Genomic DNA, 25,505 nt, shown 5'->3' on the forward strand with positions numbered 1-25,505 from the left:
GTGTGACCTTAGGTAAGTCCTTTGGCCTCTCTGGGCCACTTCATCTCGAAATGGAACAGTTGGATATATGCAAGTCTCACTTGGACCTCACAAGCAGGGCTGAGCGGCAAGAGGTGGGGGCATGACTCCTCACAAATGGTGGTGGGGAGGGGGATTTCAGATAGAGATACCCACGTTGCCCTCTCTATTCTAAGGTGCTGGGGCTCTACCTCTGCTGGGACATCTCTGCTCTTGAGGACCTTGTTCTTAGAGTCTGGGAATGGCAGGGCCTGGAGGCCATAGTCCAGGGACAGTCCGTATAGATAGAATGAGAGCTCAGTGCTATTGGCAGAGCAGCCAGGCTGAGTCCCTGACCCCAGCCCCTCTTAAGTGAGCCTATGACAGTCCAATGCCTGGACACAGACACACGGAGGGCAGGTTGACCCCAAAGGCCCGCACTGGACTGAGCCTCTGCCTCCTCCCCAAGGCCAGAAGCCCCAGAAACCCCTGTCTGGGCCCCCTTGATGGGAAGTAGAGTTTGTGCTTTAGAAGGAATAGACCCCTCTCTCCATGTCCTCTGTACCCTGGTCAGGTCGGTGGCCAGGAGCTGGGCTGCAGGCAGAGAGGACGGACGGGGAGGAGCAGCTGGGCCCCACCCCCAGGGGAAGGGCTTGAGGCATCCAGCACCAGGCCCCAGAGCAGAGGAACTGAGATCGGGATTCTCAGAGGGTGTGATTGGGCCTCAACAGGGCTCTTTCTCCAGCACGACAGAAACCTCGGCCTGGGCACAGAGCTGAGTCCCCAGGGAGTTGACCCCCACCAACCCCTCCACCCACACAGGACGAGGTCAGCCCTCCACTGGCTGCACCGCCCTCCAAAATCCATGTGCTGCTGCTGCTGTTGCACGGAGGCACCATCCTGGACACGGGTGCCGGGGACCCCAGCTCGAAGCAGGGAGACGCCAACACCATCTCCACTGTGTTCGACACCGTCATGCGCGTGCACTACCCCAGTGCCCTGGGCCACCTCGCCATCCGCCTGGTGCCCTGCCCGCCCATCTGCTCTGATGCCTTCGCCCTCGTCTCCGAGTAAGTGTGTAGGCTCCACTCCTCCCCTGGCCCCGAGGGTCAGAGACCTCCCCACCTAATATTGGGACCATGGTCCCGCCATCCAAACCAGCTGTCTGTCTAACTTGTTCTGTTGGGAGGCAGCAAAACCCATGCAGATGGCTGAGGTTAGAGTGTTAGTCGCTTAGTCGTGTCCAGATCTTTGCAACCCCATGGACTGTGGCCCACCAAGCTCCTCTGTCCATGGAATTCTCCAGGCAAGAATACTGGAGTGGGTAGCTGTTCCTTTCTGCAGGGGAATCTTCCCAACCCAGGGATCGAACCCGGATCTCCTGCATTGCAGGCGGGTTCTTTACCTTGTAAGCCACCAGGAGGATATGGGGGGTTAGAGTTTAGGGCCCAAAGCTGAGCCTCAGTCTCTGCATCTGTGATATGAGAATGCTGCCCTGCCTCTGAGATTACTCCCCAGCCCTGTTCCCCACGCCTGGCCTGGAAGCATCCCCACGCAGTTTGCTGAGTCAGGGCCGAGGCTCTCAGGGTGTCAGGCAGCTCCAGTTCTGATGTTTGGGTCAGGGGTGAGGGGGCCCCCTGGGTTGAACTGAAGCTACCTGCTCTCTCCTGACGGGTTCCCTTCCCCCAGCCTCAGCCCTTACAGCCACGATGAAGGCTGTCTGTCCAGCAGCCAGGACCACATCCCCTTGGCTGCCCTGCCCCTGCTGGCAACCTCCTCACCCCAGTACCAGGAGGCCGTTGCCACAGTGATTCAGCGAGCCAACCTTGCCTACGGGGACTTCATCAAGTCCCAGGAGGGCGTGACCTTCAACGGGCAGGTGAGTTGTGAGGTTGGGGAAGGGGAGACAGAAACCCCTGCAGGGTGGACTGGCCTGGTCCTCTGGCCCAGGGCTCTCCCCAGCCAGCACCCCCTGCAAGCGGGGTGGGCGCTCAGGGCCCTGGACCTCTCCCCACCCAGGTCTGCCTGATCGGGGACTGTGTCGGGGGCATCCTGGCATTTGATGCCTTATGCTGCAGCAACCAGCCGGTGTCTGAGAGTCAGAGCAGCAGCCGCCGGGGCAGTGTGGCCAGCGTGCAGGTATGAGCTCCCTCCAGTCCCCAGAGCAGGGGACCTTCAGGATGGAGACTGTGTCACCCTCTGGCTCCCAAACATCCCAGAGGCCTGCGGTAAAAAGGAAGGGTCGAGGTTGCCAACACAGGTGCCCAGAGGTGGGGGACAGATACATGGCACAGGTGGACAGCTTCAGTGAGGCCAGACAGGAGCGCAAGCGGTTTCAGCAGGCAGTGAAGCCGGGTCTGCACTGTGGAGAGCAGATCCATCACCATGAGGGCCTGGATCCTCTGAGCCTTCTGGCAGGGGAAAGGACCCAAGGTCCCACCCCTGCAGAGTAGCAAGCAGCCTGGTGGGCTGGGCGAGGCGGCAGGATCAGTGGGAAGTCAGCAAGGCCCAGATGGGCAGGCTGGGCCAGGAGTGAAGGCGGTGGGGGGACCATAGGGCAAACAGGGACGGGGCCTTTCCTTCCCCGGCTTGGGTGAGAAGCTGCCGCAGACCTAGGGTCAGGAGGGGAGACTCGGCTCCCACAACACTGAAGAGGGGGCCAGGCCAGTGGCCACTGGGCAGTGAACTTGTGTGTGGCCATTCCAGGACGCTGACCTGCTGTCCCCTGGCTCGACGGTCAACGCGGCACATGGCAGCAACCTGGAGAGCAGCCGGCACCTGAGCCGCAGCAACATCGACATCCCCCGGAGCAACGGCGCTGAAGACCCCAAACGGCAGCTACCCCGCAAGAGGAGTGACTCGTCCACCTATGAGCTGGACACCATCCAGCAGCACCAGGCCTTCCTGTCCAGGTGGGTGGGGAGGCCCCCGCTGGGTGAGGATGGGGACTCTAGGATGGGGGGACGTGGACCAGGTGGTGCTGATGGCCAGCATGAGAGACCTGAAGGCCCCCTGACCTAGGTCCTGGGATCCCCAGGCTAGGCCCACGGCTCTTCAGCCAAGAGAAGTGCTGGGTGCAGTTGTGGTCTTTTTTTTTTTTTTTTAAATGGTCATGCCATGCTGTGCTATGCTTAGTTGCTCAGTTGTGTCCGACTCTTTGCAATCCCATGGACTGCAGCCCACCGGGGTCCTCTGTCTGTGGGATTCTCCAGGCAAGAATACTAGAGTGGGCAGCCATGCCCTCCTCCAGGGGATCTTCCCAACCAACCCAGGGATTGAACCTAGGTCTCCCGCATTGCGGGCATATTCTTTACCATCTGAGCCACCAGGGAAGCCCAAGAATACTAGAGTGGGCAGCCCATCCCTTTTCCAGGGGATCTTCCCCACCCAGAAATTGAACTGGGGTCCCTGCATTGCAGGTGGATTCTTTACCAGCTGAGCTACCAGCAAAGTCATATATATATATATATATATTTTTTTTTTTTAATTGGGATACAGTTGCTTTACAATGTTGTGTTTCTGATATACAGCCAAGTGAATCAGCTATATGTATACATATATACCCTCTTTTTTGGATTTCCTTCCCATTTAGGTTACCACAGAGTACACAGTACTGAGTAGAGTTCCCTGGGCCATCCAGCAGGTTTTCATTAGTTATCTATTTTATGAAAAAAAGTAAGTGAAAGTGTTAGTCACTCAGTCATGCTCGACTCTTTTTGACCCCATGGACTGTAGCCCACAAAGCTCCTCTGTCCTTGGAATTCTCCAGGCAAGAATACTAGAGTGGATTGCCTTCCTTCCTCCAGGGGATCTTCCTGACCCAGGGATGAAACCTGGGTCTCCTACATTGCAGGCAGATTCTTTACCGTCTGAGCCACCAGGGAGGCCCTATCTGTTTTATACATAGTATTGATAGTGCATATATGTCAATCCCAATCTCTCTATTCATTCCACCTCCTCTTTGCCACCTTGGAGTCTATATGTTTGTTCTCTACCTCTGTGTGTCTATTTCTGCTTTACAAACAAGTTCATCTGTAACATTTTTCTAGATTCCACATATATGCCTTGATACATGATATTTGTTTCTCTGACTTACATCACTCTGTATGATAGTCTCTGGGTCCATCCACATCTGAGTCATAGGGAACAGACTGACTGGGGCAGGAGAAGAAGCAGGGATTGGCAGAGTCAGCAGGCAGAACTGACCAGGGACAGCATGGTCCCAGCCAGGGCTGTCCCAAAGGCAGGGGGCTACCTGGAGAGGCCGGGCCCTGCTGTCACCAGGGGTGTCCCAGCAGGTGCTGGACAGCTGCACTCGCAGGACTGCACAGGACCCAAGCTTCGTTGGGGCCTGATGACCCCCAAGGAACCTCTTTCAGGAGGCTGAGGGCAGGCCAGCCCGGAGGAGGGCCGTGGTGTGACCTCACTCGTCTCCCCACCCCACCTCATACCTGCAGCCTCCACGCCAGCGTGCTGAGGAACGAGCCCAGCTCCCGCCGCTCGAGCAGCTCCACCATGCTGGATGGTGCAGGGGCCGTGGGCAAGTTCGACTTTGAGGTCGCTGACCTCTTCCTCTTCGGGTGCCCCCTGGGGCTGGTCCTTGCCTTGAGGAAGACGGTCATCCCCTCCCTGGATGGTGAGAGTCCCTGCAGGGGAGGGAAGGGGTCCATGAGCTGGGCAGAGGATCTCATTGAACCCCTGTCACCAGGCCAGGGCCACATTTCAGGCCCCTTCCTGCATCAGCCTCCTTTATGCACCCCCTGCCTCACCAAGGGCCCATGGCTCTCCTTTGTTCCAGCCTCAACTCAGCTCAGTCTCCAGCCCTATTTCCCAACACACTGTTTCATTTCATCTCCAAGGCACCTCTGGGAGTTGAGGTCCAGAGATGGAAAGGGCTGCCCCAGGATCAGATGAGGACAGACCCAGTCTCCCATAAGGAAGCCAGGCACCCCTGATGTCTCCCTGATGCAGTGGCCTCCCAGCCCCAGAGGGACCGCAGCCATGCTGCTCTAGGTTCTTCCTCAAGACAACACACACAGGGAGGTGGAAAAGTGTCAGCAAAGAAGCCGTCAGAGCAGCGGTCCCTGCCCAGTGCCCCCAGGATCAACCAGTGTGGGCTCCCTCCCATCCTACAAGAGCTGCGTGGGGGGTGGGGGGGGGCAGGGGGAAACTGAGGCTCAGAGAGGTTGTAGACACCTGCCCAAGGGCAAGACACTGTGCACCCATATCAGAGACAGAGATGGCAGGGCAACATCATCTGTAATCATGGAAAACCTGAAACAACCTAAATGGGATGCAGGCTGTGGTTAAATCAACTTTGGCACAGCCATACAAAGCAATGCCCCAGTGCAATTCAAAAGAAAGGGGCTCAATGAAAATATTCATATGAAAGACTCCCAACATTTTTTGTGTTAAATGAAAAAAAAGGTCAAGTACAAAAAGCATAGATTATATTTCTATTTGTGTGCAGGTTTTTTTTTTTTTTTTTTGGTTGTGTTGGGTCTTCATTGCTGCACTTTATCTAGTTGCAGCAAGCAAAGGCTTTTGTTGCAGAGGATGGGCTCTAGGTGCTTGGGTTTCAATAGTTGCAGCCCTCGGGCTCAATAGTTGGGAAGCACAGGTTTAGTTGATCAGCGGCATGTGGGATCTTCCTAGAGGAGGACTCAAAAACCCTGTGTCCCCTGGACAGGCAGGCAGATTCTTAACCACTTCACCAGGGCATCTTCCCAACAACTGCAAAATGTTCGGAAGCGCACAGCCTGGAAACATTTTCAATCAGAGTGGATGAGCAGGCTCTAGCCTGCTCGGGCCTCCCCAGAGTTTGCAGGTAGGGCTCTAGCCTTACCGCTCTGGGGTGGAAAGGAGCTTTACGTTATATGTCTTATATCGTGTATATCCCTGTACTACCAAAAAAAAATTTTTTTTTACCACTAACATAATTTTCTTAATTAAAACAAATTTGGTTAATAAAGGGACAGTGGCCCAAACAGAACCCCAAATCGATGGAGACACACTTTTGGGTTTCTCTGTCTTCTAAAACCCCAATCCCATCCCACCCCACCGGACCTTAGCCGGCTCTAGGCCCCGCCTCCTTAGGGCGGAGCTAACTCCAGGCTCTGCGACTCCGCCCCGCCCTCAGTTTTCCAGCTGCGGCCCGCCTGCCAGCAAGTCTACAACCTCTTCCACCCCGCTGACCCGTCGGCCTCGCGCCTGGAGCCGCTGCTGGAGCGGCGATTCCACGCCCTGCCGCCTTTCAGCATCCCCCGCTACCAGCGCTACCCGCTGGGGGACGGCTGCTCCACGCTGCTGGGTGAGAGAACCTGCGCCCCCCCTCCACCGGCCCCGGCCCTGGGGGAGGGTGGGAGTTGGCCCGGCTCCGTGAGACATCTTCACAGGCCTCCTCCCGCTTCCCACTTCTCCACACACAACACAGAGCCAGGGACCCCGCTCCCCTCCCACTGCCCCACCAAGGTAGAGCTGAGGACCCAAGGGACCCTGGCAGAGTCTGGGCCTGCGTCCCGCCCTGTGAAGGTCCCCCCATGGCAGGCGATTGGCCCAGAACTTCCAGGTAACCTGGCCTGGAGATAGGTCGCGTAAACGAGGGCTGCCTGTGGTCCGTCTCATCCCTCCTGGGTAACGGCCCGTCCCTCCTGCCCCCCGTGTGTCCCAGTCCTGTCTTGGTCCTTGAGGAGCCCTGTGTCTGTCGGAGCGTCCACACGAGTGTCTGTTCTTGTCCTCTGTTCTCTCCCCGTCTGCCTCCAGTCGAGACCGTGCAGAGAAACCCCGAGCTGGTCTTGGAGGGCGGCCCCCTGGCCCCTCTCCCTCCCGGGGACGGCTTCCTGGAAACCAGTATCCCCGTGCCCGCGCTCACCTCGCAAGACGGGCCCCACCCGGGCTGCGCTGAGTGTGTGTAACCCCCCTGCTTGTGGTGGTGTCTGCTTCGCTGGCTGACCTCTGGTCCTCAGGGACCCCCCACTGACTCCTCGGCCACCCAGAGTTTGGGGGACTGTGGCGAGGAACGGAGACCGGGCAGGACAGTTTCCTGGGAGCGGTCTTGGCACAGGGCAGAGCGGGGAGGGGACTCAAAGCAAAGAAGGAGCCCAGAGAGGAGAGCAGCTGTCCCGGGTCACCCAGCACAGGTGTCAGCCTAAGTGCTCTGTCCCTCACTTGTGAGGCTACCAGCAGGGGCAGCCAGAGTTTGGGGTGATGCCTCGGGCCCTCTGGGACCCACCTGCCCCCCTAGGAGAAGCCTTCGGTCCCGGCATGGGGTTGGATTCTCGACCCCCCACTCCCTCCCTCCCTGAGGAGGTCCAGGCACCTCCTGCTCCTGTCTAGAGGTGGGTCCTCTGGCCCACCCTCAGCCCGGGCCCAAGTGAGCCTGGCTGGAGCCCTCAGCCCTCTTCCTTTGTCCCTAGATGCCCATCCGGGGGTGGCTTGTGTGGCCCATGTCTGAGGGGCATGCAGGATGCTGTCTCATTTGCTCAGTCCTCCGCCTAGGACATGCCTAGGAAGCCATCCCAGGCCCCTGTCGTTAGCACCCCCAAACCCAGTTGCCATGGGCTGTGGGTCGGGCCAGGCCGGGCCCCAGAGGCCAAGAAGGCTAGACTAGACCAAGAGACTGGAAGGGTGGCCGGGGCGGGGCGTGAGCCTGGCCGCCTTGCCTCCCTGCCCACTGTGTCTGTATTGGTCCGTCTGTCCAGCCCTGCCCCAGCCCTCCCTTCTCTCTGCCTCAGCTCTGAGCCCTGCCCTCTCGACCCTGAACAGGCAGGCCCTGGCACGCATGGGCCCATCCTGTCTGCCAGTTGTGCTCAGATGCCCCCCACTCCTCTGCAGCTGGGGGTGTTGGCCTTGCCTGCCCCAGCTGCCGCTCTGGCCTGCCCCAGCCCTGGCACACACCGGGCACCTCTGCTCGGGGGTCTCGGGGCCGGGCTGGGCAAGGCCTCCTTATCCCTGGTCTCTGGTCCCTGTCCACCTGCAGCAGAGGCACTCCAGGCCCACAACACGGTCTTCCAAGAGCACGCGGCGCCCTCCTCACCCGGCTCAGCCCCCAGCACCCGAGGTTTCCGCCGGGCCAGCGAGATCAGCATCGCCAGCCAGGTGTCAGGCATGGCTGAGAGCTACACGGCATCTGGCATCGCCCAGAGTGAGTGCAGCAGCGCTACCCACCCATCAGAGCCGGGGGCTCTGTCCTGTCGCGGCCGGTGTCACCCGGGCCCATTATGCCCCCCAGAGGACAGCTGGAGACTACTGGGGTGGGTGCCACTGGCATCTGGTGGGTAGAGACCTGCTAAACACCTTATGATGCTCAGGATGGCCCCACAGTGAAGAGTGATCCAGCCCCAGTGTCCATCGAGAACTGTGGAAGGAAGGAGCATAAGAAAGGGGTGGCCCTGGAGTGGGGGGCCAAGTCCAGCTGGTAGGAGATCGGTGGTGCTGTCTCAGCTGCAGGGTGATGGGTCTGCGAGGAGGGGTCCTAGCCCCAGTGGGGCAGATGTTCCTTGAGGGAGAAAGCTGGGGGCCATTTCTGGAGAAGCTGGAGGGGTGGCCCAGGGGAGCCAGGGAAGCGAGGTCTCCTGTGCACAGCCCCTCTTGCCACCCCAGGGGGTGGATCACCCTGGCCTCTTTGGTTCCTTCCATCTTCTTAGCAACTGGAAGCAGAGTCTGGACCATCCCCTCTCACTCTTGCCGAGGCCAGCAACCCCTGCCGGCCTCCCTGCCACATGACTGGCTCCCTAGCCGCCTGTCAGAGCAGAAGGTCTGGGCTAAGGCTAGCTGGCGTGGTAGCCCCAGCATGGCTGAGCCCCTCCCGTTGTTCTTGCTCCTCAGAGGCCCCAGCTCCACTCAGCCACACCCCCAGCGTCAGGCGCCTGTCCCTACTTGCCCTCCCCCATCCAGTCCCCTCCACCCTGGGCAAACGGGAGAGGGCCCCTCGCCTCCCCGACTTGGACATCCGTGAAGGTACCAGGCACCACGGGCCTCCATGCGCACACATGCTCCTCCTCTAATTGGGGTCATGCTTTGATTTCCAGACACATCTCACCCTCAGGGCCCCGCTGACACCTAACCAGGGAGCTGGAGCTTGGGCTGGGAGCACCCTGACTTCCAGGGAGGAGGCAGGAGCCGCTGGAGTTAGCTGGGGGCTGGGAGCCGGGGGTGGGATGGACGGAGGCTGGGTGAGGACCAGCGTCACCTATCAGGCAGGCTGCAGAGAGCTCCGACCCCTGAACCAGTGCACCTCCGGCCTCCAGCCACTGGGGAAGCTCTTTGCAAACCTGGGGCAGCCCCCCAGCCCCAAGGGGGAGCCAGATTCACCTGCACATATGCACACAGGCTCCGTCTGACTGAAGGCCCTCACTTCATACTCTGCCTGCCAGGGGCTGAGGGCATCAGGCCTCTGCTTTGAGGCCCAGAAACTGAGACTCCCGCTCTGGGAAGCCTTTCACAGTTTTGAGGCCTCGGGGGCGGGGGTTGACAAGGGGTTGACCAGGGCCAGGGAGTCCTGCCTCCACACTGGGCTCTTCCCCTCCCCCTCTAACTCCACACCTCCCTGCTGAGCCACAGCCCCCACTCCCCCTCCCAAGGGCACTTGGGCCGCTTGCTGCTGTCCTGGCCTCCTGTGCCTTCTCGCCCGCTCCCCTGTCGCTGAGCCTGGGAGAAGGAGACTCGCTTTGGTGGTGGTCCTGCTCCCTGGTCAGAGGAGGGTTTTGTCTTTGGGTGGAGCCAGACCTGAGGGGCCAGGTGACCCTCGGGGGCCCAGCCCAGTCACGGTCCCCTCCTCTTGGCAGTTGCTGCGAAGTGGTGGGGCCAGAAGCGGATCGATTATGCCCTGTACTGCCCCGACGCCCTGACGGCCTTCCCCACCGTGGCCCTGCCCCACCTCTTCCATGCCAGCTACTGGGAGTCGACGGATGTGGTCTCCTTCCTGCTGAGACAGGTACCCAGAGTCCCTTTACTGGACACACTGACACCTCTCAGGTCCTGAGTGACCCTGCAGCTGACTCGGCCCCATTTCATAAATGAGGACGGTGGGGGACCCCACTTTTCTGGCTTCAGCAGAGGAAGCCGTGGAGACGGGGTGAATGGATGTACACCTTCACGGGACAGATGTGAATTCTGGGGGGCCAGAGGGTGGATGGCAGTGGGGTTTGTCCCCCAAACCCTCACATGGTTATTTGGGCCCCTAGGGCCGCTGGCCTCTCCCCACAGAACAGGAAGCCCTAGGCTTGAGTCTGCCCCGTGACCACCCTCTGTCCCCTCACAGGTCATGAGGCACGACAACTCCAGCATCTTGGAGCTGGATGGCAAGGAGGTCTCGGTGTTCACCCCCTCGAAGCCGAGAGAGAAGTGGCAGCGCAAGAGGACCCACGTTAAGCTTCGGGTAAGGGGTCGTCTGGGTGCCCCGGCCCCAAGGCTATTGTCCTATTGAATCCTCCTGAGAAAACCCCATTTTAAGGATGAGGAAACTGAATCACAGAGATGTGTGCTGTCTTACTTAATCCTCACAGTCTGAGGATTAAATCCTGTGTAAATCCTCCCCCATTTACAGACAGGGACCCATACCAAGACCATGTAGGTCAGTGGCCGAGCCGGACTTGAACCCTGGGCCATCTGACTTTGTGCCCATGATCACCCCCAGGCCCCTGGGAAGTTTGAGCTGAGCCCAGGAGACCCCAACCATCCCTCCACCCCCGACCCTGACCCAACCTTGCTCCTGCACCCCCCCAGAATGTGACAGCCAACCACCGGATCAATGACGCGGTCGCCAACGAGGATGGCCCACAGGTCTTGACGGGCCGGTTCATGTACGGGCCCCTGGACATGGTCACCCTGACCGGGGAGAAGGTAAAGACCTGGGGAGCCTGTGGGAGCCCCACCCCGCCCCACCTCCCTCTGGCTGGGCGGTGGAGAGTCGGGGGTGGGGAGGTCAGGGGCATGGCCACCCATGACTGGCCTGCCTGGCTCCAGGTGGACGTCCACATCATGATGCAGCCGCCCTCAGGTGAGTGGCTGTACCTGGACACGCTGGTGACCAACAGCAGTGGGCGTGTCTCCTACACCATCCCTGAGACCCATCGCCTAGGTGTGGGCGTCTACCCCATCAAGATGGTGGTCAGGTAGGAGCTGGGAGGAACAAGTGGGTGGGCCGACCTGGTCTGGGACTGGAGGAAGAGGTCCCAGTGGGTTCTGACAAGCCACCCCCTCCCAGGGGAGACCACACGTTTGCTGACAGCTACATCACCGTGCTGCCCAAGGGCACGGAGTTCGTGGTTTTCAGCATCGATGGCTCCTTCGCTGCCAGCGTGTCCATCATGGGCAGCGACCCCAAAGTGCGGGCTGGGGCTGTGGACGTGGTGCGGTGAGTGCCCCCAGGGGCAGCGGGTGGGCTCGAAGGCAGGTAGCTGGGGGCTGGGCAGAGAGAGGATGGTCTTGGGTGCCAGAGCCGGGACAGGGGGCAGCAACCCTGTGGCTTGGAGGGGCCAGCAGCACCACTTCCCAGCTGGGATCTCTTGCTCAGTTCCCTCACCTGGGAAGCGGGGCTTTTCCTAACAAGACCAGTTACACCTGCTGCAGAGGGTGGGAGTGGGGATTGTGAGAGCCGAACAGTGAGCACCGTGCTGGGGCTGTTACTGTTGAAGCCTGTGCCCACTAGTGGGGCTGGCTGGGCAAGGAGACCAGGCAGCCCCAGAGGGAAGACAGTGAGGCCGTGGGACACCCAGGCCTGTCCCTCGCCCCCAGGCACTGGCAGGACCTGGGCTACCTCATCATCTACGTGACTGGCCGGCCTGACATGCAGAAGCAGCGGGTGGTGGCGTGGTTGGCTCAGCACAACTTCCCCCACGGCGTGGTGTCCTTCTGTGACGGCCTGGTGCACGACCCGCTGCGGCACAAGGCCAACTTCCTGAAGCTGCTCATCTCCGAGGTGGGTCCCCGGGTGGAAGGGAGCGGGGTGGGGGTTGGGGTGGGGGCGGAAGGGCTGAGCCTGCGCCCACACCGATCTCGCCCACAGCTGCACCTGCGCGTGCACGCGGCCTACGGCTCCACCAAGGACGTGGCGGTCTACAGCTCCATCAGCCTATCCCCCATGCAGATCTACATCGTGGGCCGGCCCACCAAGAAGCTGCAGCAGCAGTGCCAGGTGAGCGGCGTTCAGGTGGGCGGGGCAGGCGGGCAGCCCCGCCCCCGACTGCCGCGCCGCCCTGGGAGCCCCGCCCCCACCCCCGGGCCACCCCCAGAGCCCCGCCCCCGACTGCCGAGCCGCCCTGGGCGCCCCGCCCCCACTCCCGGGCCACTCCCGGGCCACCCCCGGAGTCCCGCCTCCCGACTGCCGAGCCGCCCTGGGCGCCCCGCCTACCGACTGCCGGGCCAACCCGGAGCCCCGCCCCCTGACCGCCGTGCTTCCCGCTGCCCTCACCCGCAGTTCATCACCGACGGCTACGCGGCCCACTTGGCCCAGCTCAAGTACAACCACCGGGCGCGGCCGGCCCGCAACGCGGCCACCCGCATGGCGCTGCGCAAGGGCAGCTTCGGCCTGCCGGGCCAAGGCGACTTCCTGCGCTCCCGGAACCACCTGCTCCGCACCATTTCGGCCCAGCCCAGCGGCCCCGGCCCCCGGCCGCACGAGCGGACGCAGAGCCAGGCAGACAGCGAGCAGCGGGGACAGCGCAGCATGAGCATGGCGGCCGGCTGCTGGGGCCGCACCTTGGCCGGCCGGCCAGAGCCCGGCGCAGCCGCGGGCCCCAAGTAGGGCACCAGGAGTGAGGCGCTGTGGTCTCCATGGTGCTAGGCCAGGGCGGCCCGCCCTGCCAGGAGGCCTGGCCTGGGCACTTACGGTCGGCTGGGGCAAAGCTCGTCCCAGGACCCGGCAGAGGACACGGGCTGTGCCAGACACAGCCCTGCCAACCCAACCTCACACTTGAGGGTTTGCGGGGTTCCAGCTAGTCGTGGAAGTTGGCAGGACGACCATCCCTGGGAAGACCCGGGGACCAGGACTCCCAACGTGGACTGGCCAGAAGGCGCTCCTGGACGCTTGCCCTGCATTGACGTCCCCGCATTCTGATGCCAGGCCTGGGCACTTCCCATCCATTTGCTCGCCCTGACCCCCAGGTCCCCTCCCACTTGGTAGCAGCTGCGACAGGGGGACAGCCTGCTTCTTGTTGACTCGAGTTACTCAACTGTTTGACCTCACTGGTTTTGCACTGATTTTTGAGAGTGGAGATTCATCACCATCTCCTATGGCTACAGACTCATGGACATGCATGAAAACTCAACGTTTGCCCATCCAAGACCTGCCACCTCACAGAAGGCTCCAGGGCAGAGAATCCTTGTACAAATAGGAGAGAAAGGCCATATCATAATTTCTGCCGCTCTACCTGGCCCATGAACCCATGGCAGCCCCAGACCCCAGCCTCTTCCACCTGCCCCATCTGGAGCCCAGTTCAGCCATGGGCCTGGAGCCATCTCTGCCCTGGGCACAGGTCAGGCTGCCAGGTCAGTCGGTGAAGCCAAGTGGCTCCTGAGAAGCCTCGCCTGGGGCTGCAGGGCCTGGACAGGCCTGGCCTCTTCTCGCCTGCCATCAGCCAAGGCTCCACGCCTCGGCCCTCCCTTCCGCGTTTCTACACCTTTCTACTTCTCCAATCTGATTTCTATGAGGTTTTTTTAAACGAGCAATCCTTGGCTGCTTCCTTTTCTTAACTCTTTCTGTACCAAACGCAGCCCCTCCACATGAAAACACCCAGCACTGTGACGGAGTCCAGCCTGGTTCTGGGTCCCAGGGCCCTGTCCGCTGCCCAGGCAGCGGGGCGTGGCCTCTCTGCCTCACCCGAGCCCCGTTAATTCCACAGAATTTCTACTCTGGGGTGAATGGGGCACACCCTAAGTTGTTTTTTTTTTTTTTTTTAATGCCAATTCCGTTTCGATGCCGAATCTAAGAAGCCACAACTCGCTTAGTTAGCTTAAGGGCAGGCAGCCATGACTACATTTCCCACCTGCTAAGGACCATGCTGTCCTGTGCGCTGGGTCTGAGCATCAGCCCTCCCTCCCCAGAACTGACCGCGATCTCAGCTGTGGCCTCGGCTCCAGGCGGCCCCTCTGCTGCTCCTCCACCCCCTTCATGACAGGGGAGCCTGCCAGGCCTCAGCCAGCCATCCAACATCCAGGCTCCTTCTGTGAGAAGCGGCTGCCAACCTGGATACAGCCTCGGGCCCTCACAGGCTGGGATGGTGAGGCACGCAGACAGATGTTAACATTTTCCCGTGTGTAGATATGTACAGCCAAAGGGTCATGTAAATGTTCTGCAAAAGTGGGTCTGTACAGAGTGAAAGCTATTTATTTTGTGCAGAGAAAAATGTCTGGAGGGATGGGACCTTCAGGACTTATTCATATTTAAGATGTAGCTTTTTGTTGTTTCCGGCATTATGTATAAAGCGACGATTATTTTATGGACCAAGTTTTAATGTAACTGTTGCAGTGAAAGTGCAATATCTAACCCCCTGCTCCCAGCGGGAAACGCTCGGCCCGACAATCACAGCCCCAGCCAGGGGCCCTGTGGCCAGTGCCTCCTCCTGTCGGTCCCACCTCACCCCATCTCGCCTGTCGCCTCGGTGAGCAGCCATCCGGATGGAGGAGCACCTGCAAGAGTCTCGGCCCGCCTGCAATAAAGGCCTGGAGGCCGCCAGCCCCAGGAGGCTGGGTGGGCAGTGAGCTCGGCCTCTCCCAGTGGGCCGCTGCCCCACAGCTCCGAGCTCCCCGCCTGCCTACCCAGCTGCCAGCCATGCCAAGGACAACAGCAATAGTCTGGGCCTCTCCCAGCGGCCCTCAGCCATAGATGGTGAGGTGGGCAGCCCACCCTCCCCGTGGATGTCTCTCTTCTATATCCAGGTCGGCTTCCTGCCTCCCTTCAGATTCCTCTTGGCACATTATCCTCTTAAGGAAGCACCAGTTTTTCAGAAACTAAGAGAGGGAGGACAGAGTCCTTTAAAAATACCAAAAATGTTTACAGCATTGGGTGCTGAGCTGCAGGGCTCAGGCCCGACCAGTCATAACCAAAGGGTGAGGCAGGCCTTGCTGACTGCCACCCCACCCCAGGCCTGTTAGAGTAGAAGCCTTAGTCCCAGCCCCCCCACCCCCAGGACTGAGCCTCAGCCCGCCACTCCCAGACCCCACCACCTGCCTTCTCTTTGATTTCTAAAGAGGGATTCTGCAGAGACCCCATGCCCCCTTCCCAGCTCGGTCTGAACCGCCTGCCTGCCCGCCTGCCACGTCGCAGCCTTCACGTCTCAACCAGTCTGTCTGTCTTGTCTGTCTGGGCCGCCTGTGAGCGGTGTCCTGACGTATCCCTGCCCGCCCTTGCTGTCCCTGCTCCATCGGGCCTGAGTGTGCTCTGTGTACTGTGTTGTCATCTGTAACACTGATTAAAGAAGCAGGAAGGCTTCCTTCTGGGTCTCAGTACTGCGCCGGCCACCAGAGCACTGGGGGTGGGGGCTGGGTGGGGGGTGGGGGGGTGCAGCCTGCCCTTGGAGGTAAAGGCAGTCCTTCCCAGGACACAATGTCAGCTGTGCTCATAATACCAACACACTCCCGTGGGCCTTCTCTCTGCTGGGCTTCCTTCTAGCCCCTTCCTGGGTATGAACTCACTCTGTCCTCACAGCAATCCAGTGATGGAGGTGGGTGCTGTCAGCCTCTGCCTCACAGAGGACACAGCCTGTGAGCTGGGCCAGGACTCCTCCCAGGCCAGCAGGACTCTCTTATCTGCAGAGTTAACAGCAAGGGCAGCAGCCTCCCTCCAGGCCTGAGGAAATCAGCTTAAGAGCCCAGGGTTTGGGATTCAGCTGGGGTGGGGTGGGGCTCTGGTCCAGACCGGCTGACCTGAGGGTGAGGACCGCAAGAGTGGCTGGTGTGTGCCCCCCCCCACAAAGCTCCCAGAGTCCTTATTTTTGCCCTGAAGTCGGGTTGCCTCCTTCCCTCCCCCTCAGCACAAAAAGCAACAACACAGAAGACTTCTCCAACCAGGGAACATTTAATATCTGGGAAGGTGAGCTCTTTCGGGAGATGGGGGAGCTGACTCAGCCAGTGACCCCCGACCTCCACTCCCTGCATTGCAGAGGAGGCTGGGCCAGAGGCTGGTCTGCAGGAGAAAGAACACCCAGCGGGCTCCCCGCTGTCCACCCTGAGGCCGGCCTCCAGGTCGTGCCAACACCTTGTGTAGCAGGCCTTGGCCGGGGGCCAGGGGGGCCTCAGGGCAGGAGCCCTGCTCGCATCTGGAAGGCCAGGCCGTCCCCTCGGGTGGCTTGCTGGGGAAGAAAGCACACAGGAGGGGATAGGTCAGAAGAAGAGCTGGGGGTGGGCCTGGATAAGGGGGCGACACCCACCTTATTGATCTCTCTGTGTCGTTCCTTGGTGACGATTTCCTCTAAGACCTCGCCGTCTCCCTTAATGAGCCTAGGGATGGGGGTGGGCAGGCTGAGCCTCTTAACTGAGAGGCCAGAGCACCAGAACCAGAAGCACCGGGCAGATGGGTGCCAGGCCCAGGCCCCACCACCACCTTGAGCAGGCTGCCACACCCTGCTGGCCACTCCCACTCCTCCCTCCCTACCTCCCTCGCCACAGAGATGAGAACAGAGGATAGCTCTGCCATCAGACAGGCCAGCTGTGGCTCTTTGAAGACCCTCCCTCAAGGCCTTTCCAGCCCCTGCAATTGCCTACTCCAGCCAATAGGGAGCAATGGCCTGAGAAGTCTCATCAACAAGGGACTTTTCCCCTGGTCGTGAGCCTGCTTAGAGCAGCAGCAGCCTCCCTCTCTCCTCCTGAGAGTGCGGTCTGGGGCCAGCGCGCCCCACCTGGTGCGTCCTGTCTCCGGGTCCACCACCTTGCGGATGACGCTCTGCCGGGCATCCCACTCCTCCTTGGTCATAGGCTTCATGGCCTGGATGCGGGACTTCTGCTCGTCCGTCAGGACTGGAAGGTAAGGTGGCAGGGAGGCGGTGGCAGAGCTGCAGGGAGGGGACCCTCCCGGCCCTGCACAGCGGGCAGTGCAGTACCTGGGCCATCCTCTTCCTCCTTGGCTGCTCTGTGCCACTGGTCCAGCGAGGGTCCGGGCAGAGCCTCCGCCTGCTGCATTCTGGCCTTCTCCTTGCCTCTCTTCTTCAGCTTCTTCTTCCTTTTCTTCTTCTTCTTCCTCTTCTTGTCCTTGTGCTTCCCCCGCTTCTTCCGGCCATCGCTGGAGGAAGAGGAGGAGGACGAAGAGGAAGAGGAGCTAGAAGAACTGGAAGAAGAGGAGGAGGAGCTGGATCGTGGTCTCCTCCGGGCCTTGTGCTTGCTTCTCTCTGTGATGCAGGGAGAAGGTGAGGCTGGGAGGCCAGGAGGGGAAGAAGTAAACCTTCGTCCCCTTGCTCTGGCCTATAGCAGGCTCAGGCTGACTACCTCCTGGCAGGGCTTCAGCACGCTGTGGAGAGGCACTTTCTCGACTCCGCAGTCACTGTCTGCCCAGGAGCAAGGCGGCCAGCACCCACATCTTAGGCCCTGCTACACCAAAATTATGATAAAGTGCTCGCTTCACTCCGTATTCAATGGGTTGGCCCAGCCCCTGGATTCTGAGGATTCTGAGCGTCTTTCATTCCAGATAGCGAGGACACTCTTGTGTCCCTCTGAATAGTGCTCCCTGCGATTTTCCCAAAGTCAGTCTGGAGAAGCCCTCCCGACTGTCTGCAACTTCCTCCCTGAAGTTCCCTCATCCCTTTCCCATTCCCTCTGGTCCTCACCCTCAGCCCCAGAGGAGGTGATGCTGGCCTTGCGGCTTTGGGATCTCGAAGCCGAGCAGCTCCTCCGGGCGTCCTTACTGCTCTTCTTCCTTTTCTTTTCCGACCCTCGCCCCCGGGAACGGCTGCGACTCCTAGAGCGCTTGCGGGAGCCGACGTGAGCCATAGCGCCGCGAACTGCAGACACGAAGGCGCGCTTAAACCCGGGATCGATCACGGGGCCGGCCCGCAGACTGGGTTCCCAGGGAGGCTCTACTCTGGCCGAGTCGACCAGATTCAGCCTGGTCTTCTGGGGCCTGGCACCCGTCACTACCCGGGGCAGCGTTATTAAGGGGGAGTTGGAGCACCGTTACGATCCTCGCCCGCCCCCAACCCCGGGTAACCCAAGTTCTCCGCGGACTCCCGGCTCCTCCGCTGCGGCCCCTTTAAGGGTCCGCCCCCAACGCGGACGCTTCACGGCTGCGCGCGCAGCTCAGGCGCCTCTAGGAACGGCCGCGCTCCTCAGATGCCAGGTGCGTTCCTCTTGCCTTCCCACGTGCGCCTACCCTTCACCCCGCGCCCTCCGCGGCCTTGCCGCCTCAAAGAAAGTCCCCGGGGTTGCTCCGCTCCCTCTTCAGCCGCCCATCCGGCGGGACCGCCAACCCTGCACCACGCCTTCGATTGAGGAAGCAACGGCTGGGTGACTTCCGGCTCGAGGCGGTGCTCTGGGAGGCTGTCCGGCCGCGAAGCGAGGCGCTGCTGCCTTTAGTTCTGAAGCCCCAGGTTCCGTCTGTGGGGCAGCCCAAGAAACCGAGTCTGGCGCGCTCACCTCCCAGAGAGGCGAGCTGGGGCTCCAGGCTTCCGCTTCTAGGGGGAGCTCCCGGACGAGAGACCTGCTCGCCAGCCTGGTGCCAGTCCCAGAGCTCAGAAACCCTTTGCCGCAGCTATGCCCTCTCCCATCTGTAACCTATTTGGTCGGCCTGCAGCAGCCCCAGTCCCTGTGAAGCCCAGAGGAGGAGGCCACTGCGGATTTTCTGCGGACATGTCCACACCAGCAGGCTGTGAGCTCCAGAACCTTGGTCTTTCCGATGTCTGCATTCATTAATACAGAGGTCACAAACTCAGAGGTCCATAGAAACCAGAAAGATCACAGCAACCTATGAGGGACCCCTGTGAGGGAGTGTACCACAGGCCTCGAGAGTCTGGTCTCCCTGGTTTCTGCAATGTGGACTGGGGCCGGGTATTTCCAGATCTTCCCACTTTGCCAGCGGAGCCCAAACTCAAGATTTCAACAAGGAAAACTCTCCCAAACATAGCATAGCTGCATGCCTCATCCAGTCTTGGGGCTACCGAGTTGCAAACTCTTTGATGGTAATGACAGCAGCAAACCCAGAGGACTGTTGTAAATTGCTTTATAAATGGGAAGTCATTTGATCCTCAAAACAGCTCTAGGACATAGGTACTTTCCAGGAAAAAAGACTAAGGCAGAGAGAGGCAGGTCGCTTACCCACAGTTACAGCTGGAAGTGGCTGAATCAGAATTTGAATCCAGGCAGTCTGGCTCCTGCTGCTAATCTTCTGCAGTAACCCCTCCATACCGTCCAGAAGATGGAGGTGACCCACCCTCCATCTTTGTTGGTGACCCACCCAAATCCCCTTAGAAGACATGTGCACTCGACCTTAGCCATGGTGTCTGCTGCTGACACCCCACACCTGGACCCTGCTATGGAAGATTTCCTTGGCCACTGGGAGCCACACTGCCCTGGAGGTGGATGTTTGGGAAGTTACTCACCCACTCCATACCCTGAAACATCCCATAGCCAATAACTGCTGTTGGGGGCAAACTGTGCTTCAATTCATGCTCCAGAGAGCCCCGTGGGATTGGGCTGAAACTGGATACTGTGTCAAACCATCCTGGTCCAGCTCCTTCCTGCCCTGTCCTGCTCCTCCCTGGAGCGCTCCCTCCTTAAACCACATGCACAAGAATTCCTGTCTCAGGCTCTGGTCTACAAGCCTGACCTAAGCCAGCCTGTCTGCTGAAAGAATGACCCAGAAGCCTGTGTGTCCTCTCGAAGCAAGAAGTGCTGAGGGCTGCAGGGTGTTTATTTCTGTACTTGCCCACCACACTGGCCCTGGCCAAGCTCAAGTTAGGGCACACACATCCACCGTGGCAGGCTCCTCGCGGGTGAAGCCATCACCGAAGCCCTCGTCGTCCACCAGGTCAGGCTTGCGGCAGCACATAGGGCAGAGGCGGTTGCGCACGGCCGAGGCCCGGAGCCAGATGACCAGGTTCCAGCGCTCACCGGTGCCCAGGGGCCGGGCCCCGTGCAGCTGGCCCCCCCGGTGCAAGAGGCCCTGGCCCACCACGTGCTCCACCTCCAAGGGCTTGGTCAGGGTCGAAGGCACCTGTGGACAGTGGAGCTCAGGCCTTGGTACTTGTGGTGGCTCTGGCCCGGCCCCACGGGTTACACACACTAACCTGGAAGAGATCCCCGAAGTAGAGGGCACCCCCTGTGAAGGCCTTGCCCAGGGACACATTGAGGGTGAGCTCGGCATTATCGTAGTGGCAGCCCAGCTCACGGTCTTGGCCGGGTGCATATTTGACCACAAAGGCCCGGTGGCTGTCCAGCCAGCCCCCGCCACAGTCTGGATACAGCAGGGCCATCAGCGGCTGGAGGAAGCGCTCCCGCAGTGGTGTTACCAGTGGTTCATCCAGGCCTAGCTCATGTAGCAACACCTGGGGGTGGGGGAGCCCAGAATTAGCAGGGAAGCTGGTAGGGCCTGTCCCTGGGTCCCTGGGGGAGTCCCTCACTAAGGACAGTGCTGAGCGCTGTGCAGACATCATCAACCTGCTTAACTTCATAATAATACTGCCTGATTTCATCTTACAGATGGTGAGACCAAGGCTTGCAGGAGGTCTGCGCTGGGAACACGTCTCCCCAGACGGAGGTCCCTGCCTCCTTGTGCTGGCGGGGTGGAGCCTCACCCACCCCATAGTTGTTCATGGTGTTGGGTCTTCCCTTGGGCATGTCTGACTGCTCAAAGTGCTCCAGCTCCTCCAGCAGGGCCTGGCAGAAGGGCGCTGTGAACACCGGCAGCCGGTAAATTCGCTTCTCCTCTGCGGAGGGAGAGGGAGCAACGGTTGGTTAGCCAGGATCTAACCTTTTCCCTTCCCCCAGCCTCAGTCTCCTCATCTGTAGAATGGGGATGACGTGAGTATTCACCTTGTGATGATTAAATGGGCTCTTGTGATGATCAAATGACATAACGTGCGTGGCAAGGGTGCCCTATTCTTGGACCCCTCCCCACCACTCATCCCTAGATCCTCACCCTGCCCTGAGGTCTGACCCCCAAATTCAGATGTGCATCCCGGCTGGCCACCCCTCCCCCCCAGCTCCAGGTCCTGGCAGGTTCAGGAGACTTCACTCTTGCCCCGTCCTTCAGGTCTCAGGATGGGAACTGCTCCCCATTCCCACCCCCACTGCTAACCCTGGGGCAGGTCTCTCACCATCCCTTGCTGAACCCTGAGCCCACACTTGTCTCAGCCATCCCCTCATCAACGTCTTTAGTCACCCCAGTTTGAGGATGCCGGCTGGCTTGAGCGTGGTGCACAGCACTGAATGACTGATCACTGTGGTGGATGCATGTGCAAGTGAGTGAACACAGATGCCCTCCTCCTGACAGTTCCATCCTGCCCCTCTTCTCACCCCTGCTGGTTTGACTTTTAGAGGCAGATATGGTGGGTGAAGGGACCCCCGTCTGGCACCCCCAGTCCTGCCAAGTGGCAGGCCAAGACCTCACCTGACACTGTCTCCAGCCGCTGGAGAAGGCCCTTGAGGTCTGCGCCTGACGATGCGCTGTATTCAGCGGCAGCCAGAAATTCGGGGGCCAGAGTGGCCTCCTGGGGGCAGAACACACCAGCCATGGGGCAGACAGCCCCCAGGCCCGGATGCCTCCACCTCCTTCCAGTAACCTGCCCCCTGCCAGGTACCTGCAGCAAGTTGTAGACCTCTGGCCGCGCTGGGCGGTAGGAGCTGGCAATGAGGGCTTTCCTGGCAGCCGACTCCGGCCCCAGCCGCCGCCGCCGCTCCACCTCCTGCTCAAGCTGGGGTGACACAGGGCCCGGTTACCAGAATGGGGCCTCCCATCCCTCCCAAGGCCATCGTACAGATGAGGAGACTGAGGCTCAGGAAGCTCAAGGAAAGGCCAGAGCTGGAAGCCCAGTCTTCCTATGTTCCTGACTCTGCCAGGGTAAATGGTAGGTGTTAAACTGTTAGCTGAAGGGGATTCCTTCCAGAAGGGGGCCCATCCCACTGAAGGCTGCACCAGCTTGGCTGGATTGAGACCCATCGCCACACCTTCACCAGCTGGGCCCAACCAAGGAGGAGAAACAGAGTCCTGGGTAAGTCTTGTGTTCCAGAGGCTGCAGATGGCTGTCCTAGGAAGCTTCATGACACTTAACACCACCCCACCATGGGAGACAAGCAGCAGTGGCAGAAGTGGTGTGGAGGGGAGAATGAAGAGTCAGGAGCCGGGTGGCACCTGGTGTGAAACCTTGAGCAGGTGACTCCTCCCCTTCAGTGCAAGTTTCTCATCTCAAAAGGGCACAAAGCAGACAACTTGGCATTTTCCCTGCTTTCTCTTTTCCTGGTGCCGGCACCCAGGTGCTGTGGTAAGTGGGGACAGGAAGGAGGTAAGGGGAGGTCAAAGGAGCCCTTCTGGGATCAGACACTGGCAGACCTGAGGCCGGGAGACCCCTCAAGCTGCTGACCCAAATCTAAACAGGAAGGGCCAGGCTGGGTGCAGAGGAGGCGGTGGAGGGTGGGGTGTGTTACCTCTCCCAACAGCTGCTGGAAGTCTTTAGGGCTGACACAGCCTCTGCTGCGCAGGATCTGAGAGCAGAAAAACCAGTAAGCGTGATGGTGTAACCTGGGGCAAGTCTCTTAAGGTCTCTGAGCCTCAGCTTCTCCACCTTGAAATGAAGATGATCCGATCACAGGATCATCATAAAAATGAAATGTGATAAGCACGTTAAGCACACAGCAGCGGCTCTTGTTAGTAACAGAGAGTACTCAGCCAGGCCCTGCCCTGAGCACTTTACATGTAGTTCATTCATTGATTTCTAACGACTGTCTCACTAAAGCGATACCATAATCGCCATTTGAGGTGGAAAATACGAGAGGCAGCTAGAGGTTAAGTCAATCTTCTCGTCCGATCTGAGTGGGCCAAAGGCAAAGTAGACGACCCCGGGGACTGAGGTCCCTCCTCCACCACCGCTCCCAGCTCGTTTTCCCGCAGAGGCAACAGAGGCCACTCACGGGCTCGTAGTCCTGGCGCAGCTGCTGTTCGCTTCGGAAGCGCACGTGCAGCCCGTAGCGCGCCACGTACAAGTTCTCTGAGCAAAAGCAAGCGCAGCGGCAGAAGCGCCGGGGAGCCGCTGCGGTCCCCATGGTGAGAAACGTTGCACTGCCCCGCCGGCTACCGTAGGAACACTTCCGGGTACGCCCCCAGCCGGGCAGGGGCGCTGTTTGGAACCAGCGGCCAAGGGTCCGTTCTAAATTCCCAAGTTCAGAAAAGAACGAAGACTCCGCCCCAGAAAACGGTCTGCGGTGCAGAAAGATACTCCCAGGCAGGAATGAGACTGGCAGCGTCGGCTAAGAGCACGCCAGCCTCATGAGCCGCTGTTTCACAGTTTCTCCATCCGCGAGGCGGGGATTAATCATCTTCTTTACAGATAGGTGAACCTGAGTCACACCTTCACAGGACGTGGAGAAGTAGGAACTCGGAATTCCAAGGCCTTCGGCTTAAACGCGCTGCCTCCTTTTTCTGCTCGGAGCTTTTAGCGGACCAGCTGACGTCACGAGGACCGTTGGAGCCTTGGGGTCCGATATTGTTCCAACTGCGCTCCAGTTTTGTGCGTCTGAGCTTGGGTTTAGCATTCATCCCGGTCCCTGGCCGGCGCTCCCGATGCCTACGCCCCGGTTTCTTAGGATTCGCCGCGGATTGCCCCATAGAGTGTCTCCAAGAGAGGGCTCCGTCCGGCGAGACTTCCGGTGGCTCTCCTCAAGGATTCAGGTGTGAGGGGGGAAATAGGGTGTGGTCGGTTGTGACCACAGCCCGCGCAACCAGGTTCAAGTTCTGCACAGCCAAGTGTGAGATGAGTATGTTTCTGTTTGATAGAGCGTGCCCCGCAACCTCGCGGAGACCCAATCACAGTACATGCAACTCTGTCTTCAGTTTACTCCAGTTCAGTCGCTCAGTCCTGTCTGACTCTTTGCGACCCCATGGACTGCAGCACGCCAGGCTTCCCTGTCCATCACCAAGTCCTCAAGCTTCTTCAAACTCATGTATGTCCATCCAGTCAGTGATGCCATCCAACCGTCTCATCCTCTGTCTTCGCCTTCTCCCGCCTACAATCTTTCCCAGCATCAGGGTCTTTTCCAGTGAGTCAGTTCTTCGCATCAGGTGGCCCAAGTATTGGAGTTTCAGCTTCAGCATCAGTCCTTCAGGACTGATTTCCTTTAGGATTGACTGGTTTGATCTCCTTGCAGTCCAAGGAACTCTCAAGAGTCTTCTTCAACACCACAGTTCAAAAGCATCAGTTCTAATGCACTCAGCTTTCTTTATAGTCCAACTCTCACATCCATATATGACTACTGGAAAAACCATAGCTTTAACTAGATGGAGCTTTGTTGGCAAAGTAATGTCTGCTTTTTAATATGCTGTCTATGTTGGTCATAGCTTTTCTTCCAAGGAGCAAGCGTCTTCTAAATTCATGGCTGTACTCACCATCTGCAGGGATTTTGGAGCCCCCCAAAAATAAACTCTCACTGTTTCCGTTGTTTCCCGATCTATTTGCCATGAAGTGATGGGACTGGATGCCATGATCTTAGTTTTCTGAAAGTTCAGTTTTAGGCCAACTTTTTCACTCTCCTCTTTCACTTTCATCAAGCGGCTCTTTGGTTCTTCACTTTCTGCCAAAAGGGTGATGTTATCTGTATATCTGAGGTTATTGATATTTCTCCTGGCAGTCGTCATTCCAGCTTGTGCTTCATCCAGCACAGCATTTCACATGATAACTCTGTCTTGGGAACCCCCTTATGATCCAACATGCACCCCCAAGGTCCCAATCTGCAAAGCCCTGAGAAGAAGCTGGGCTGGCAGTCATGGTGTCGAGCTGGCAGAACGAAGAGGCACACCTGGGGAGGAAGTCTTGACTTGCAGAACTTCTTCGTGCACTAGAGTTCCCTCCGCGGTTCAGCATGAAGCTGGGATGGAGGTGGGGAGGGAGGCTCTGGGGCTTTAAGGCTCCCCAGATAAACAGTGACTATGGATGACAACTGTTGGCTGAGCCCCACCTCGACCAGACCTGAGCTAATACATGTACTACCACTCACCTTAACTCCTTTCATCCCTACAGCAAACCTTTGAGCTGGATACTGTTATATCACCGTGTTACAGAAGGGCAAGGGGTTTCCATGTCAGCTCACATAGTGAAGAATCCGCCTGCAATTCAGGAGACCCAGGTTCAATCCCTGGGTCAGGAATATGCCCTGGAGAAGGGAATGGCTGGCCACCCCAGTATTCTAGGCTTGAGAATCCCATGAAAAGAGGAGCCTGGTGGGCTATAGTCCATGGGGTCACAGAGAGTTGAACAGGACTGAGCAACTAAACACACACACACATGGGGAAACTGAGGCCCAGAGAGGTGCAGTGACCTGCCCCATGTCATTCCCCAGTAAGGGACATATATATATGGGGATTGAACCCAACAGTC

At 59.3% G+C, this 25,505-nt stretch overlaps 3 protein-coding genes and 1 long non-coding RNA gene across 15 annotated transcripts in view; 2 read left to right on the forward strand and 2 right to left on the reverse strand.

The window, feature by feature from the left end:
- Positions 1-15,428, forward strand: part of PITPNM2 (phosphatidylinositol transfer protein membrane associated 2) — a 120,624-nt gene extending 105,196 nt beyond the window's left edge. For 3 of the 7 annotated variants that reach the window (XM_040250619.1, XM_040250618.1, XM_040250623.1), the window contains 17 exons: positions 820-1,067; positions 1,687-1,876; positions 2,017-2,136; positions 2,704-2,909; positions 4,455-4,633; positions 6,137-6,307; positions 6,760-6,903; positions 7,976-8,140; positions 8,824-8,955; positions 9,783-9,931; positions 10,259-10,375; positions 10,723-10,839; positions 10,963-11,111; positions 11,204-11,353; positions 11,734-11,917; positions 12,005-12,133; positions 12,416-15,428. In XM_040250619.1, coding sequence (XP_040106553.1) covers positions 820-1,067; positions 1,687-1,876; positions 2,017-2,136; positions 2,704-2,909; positions 4,455-4,633; positions 6,137-6,307; positions 6,760-6,903; positions 7,976-8,140; positions 8,824-8,955; positions 9,783-9,931; positions 10,259-10,375; positions 10,723-10,839; positions 10,963-11,111; positions 11,204-11,353; positions 11,734-11,917; positions 12,005-12,133; positions 12,416-12,742 — 2,877 coding nt within the window. In that variant the 3' untranslated portion in view covers positions 12,743-15,428. The remainder of the gene's footprint in view (positions 1-819; positions 1,068-1,686; positions 1,877-2,016; positions 2,137-2,703; positions 2,910-4,454; positions 4,634-6,136; positions 6,308-6,759; positions 6,904-7,975; positions 8,141-8,823; positions 8,956-9,782; positions 9,932-10,258; positions 10,376-10,722; positions 10,840-10,962; positions 11,112-11,203; positions 11,354-11,733; positions 11,918-12,004; positions 12,134-12,415) is intronic. The other 4 variants (XR_005722926.1, XM_040250620.1, XM_040250621.1 and 1 more) reach the window with 4 other exon arrangements.
- Positions 15,429-15,993: 565 nt separating this feature from the next.
- ARL6IP4 (ADP ribosylation factor like GTPase 6 interacting protein 4) lies at positions 15,994-18,548 on the reverse strand. 5 transcript variants are annotated; one of them, XM_040250741.1, is made up of 6 exons: positions 18,296-18,548; positions 17,754-17,927; positions 17,034-17,318; positions 16,833-16,950; positions 16,365-16,434; positions 15,994-16,286 (listed from the first exon to the last, which is right to left on the reverse strand). In XM_040250741.1, exons 2-6 carry the CDS (start codon positions 17,914-17,916, stop codon positions 16,230-16,232), a joined length of 693 nt encoding a protein of 230 aa, XP_040106675.1. In that variant the 5' UTR covers positions 17,917-17,927; positions 18,296-18,548; the 3' UTR covers positions 15,994-16,229. The 5 variants fall into 5 exon arrangements, with proteins under 5 accessions (XP_040106675.1, XP_040106674.1, XP_040106673.1 ...); XM_040250740.1 differs by having other exon boundaries at positions 17,034-17,342; XM_040250739.1 differs by having other exon boundaries at positions 15,994-16,434.
- On the forward strand, positions 18,190-20,991 carry LOC120871104. The gene is made up of 2 exons (XR_005722951.1): positions 18,190-18,262; positions 20,620-20,991. It is a non-coding gene; the product is annotated as an uncharacterized LOC120871104 (long non-coding RNA).
- Positions 19,125-23,485, reverse strand: OGFOD2 (2-oxoglutarate and iron dependent oxygenase domain containing 2). 2 transcript variants are annotated; one of them, XM_040250711.1, is made up of 7 exons: positions 23,047-23,485; positions 22,564-22,620; positions 21,720-21,833; positions 21,530-21,629; positions 20,719-20,846; positions 20,208-20,465; positions 19,125-20,134 (listed from the first exon to the last, which is right to left on the reverse strand). In XM_040250711.1, exons 1-7 carry the CDS (start codon positions 23,176-23,178, stop codon positions 19,871-19,873), a joined length of 1,053 nt encoding a protein of 350 aa, XP_040106645.1. In that variant the 5' UTR covers positions 23,179-23,485; the 3' UTR covers positions 19,125-19,870. The 2 variants fall into 2 exon arrangements, with proteins under 2 accessions (XP_040106645.1, XP_040106646.1); XM_040250712.1 differs by lacking the exons at positions 21,530-21,629; positions 21,720-21,833; positions 22,564-22,620; positions 23,047-23,485 and adding an exon at positions 21,237-21,456 and having other exon boundaries at positions 19,793-20,134.
- Between the last annotated feature and the right edge of the window lie 2,020 nt (positions 23,486-25,505).

Source organism: Oryx dammah, unplaced genomic scaffold, assembly GCF_014754425.2.
Source record: "Oryx dammah isolate SB20612 unplaced genomic scaffold, SCBI_Odam_1.1 HiC_scaffold_12, whole genome shotgun sequence".
Classification (NCBI taxonomy): domain Eukaryota; kingdom Metazoa; phylum Chordata; class Mammalia; order Artiodactyla; family Bovidae; genus Oryx; species Oryx dammah.

Coding starts and splice junctions, on each gene's coding strand:
- ARL6IP4 (XM_040250737.1), bottom strand. CDS start 17,916: ATGGCTCACGTCGGCTCCCGCAAGCGCTCTAGGAGTCGCAGCCGTTCC. Junction 17,343..17,753: donor CACCTCCTCTGGGGCTGAGG/GTGAGGACCAGA, acceptor CTGGCCTCCCAG/CCTCACCTTCTCCCTGCATC. Junction 16,951..17,033: donor GGAGGAAGAGGATGGCCCAG/GTACTGCACTGC, acceptor CTTACCTTCCAG/TCCTGACGGACGAGCAGAAG.
- OGFOD2 (XM_040250711.1), bottom strand. CDS start 23,178: ATGGGGACCGCAGCGGCTCCCCGGCGCTTCTGCCGCTGCGCTTGCTTT. Junction 22,621..23,046: donor TGCGCCAGGACTACGAGCCC/GTGAGTGGCCTC, acceptor TTCTGCTCTCAG/ATCCTGCGCAGCAGAGGCTG. Junction 21,630..21,719: donor AGGTCTACAACTTGCTGCAG/GTACCTGGCAGG, acceptor TTCTGCCCCCAG/GAGGCCACTCTGGCCCCCGA.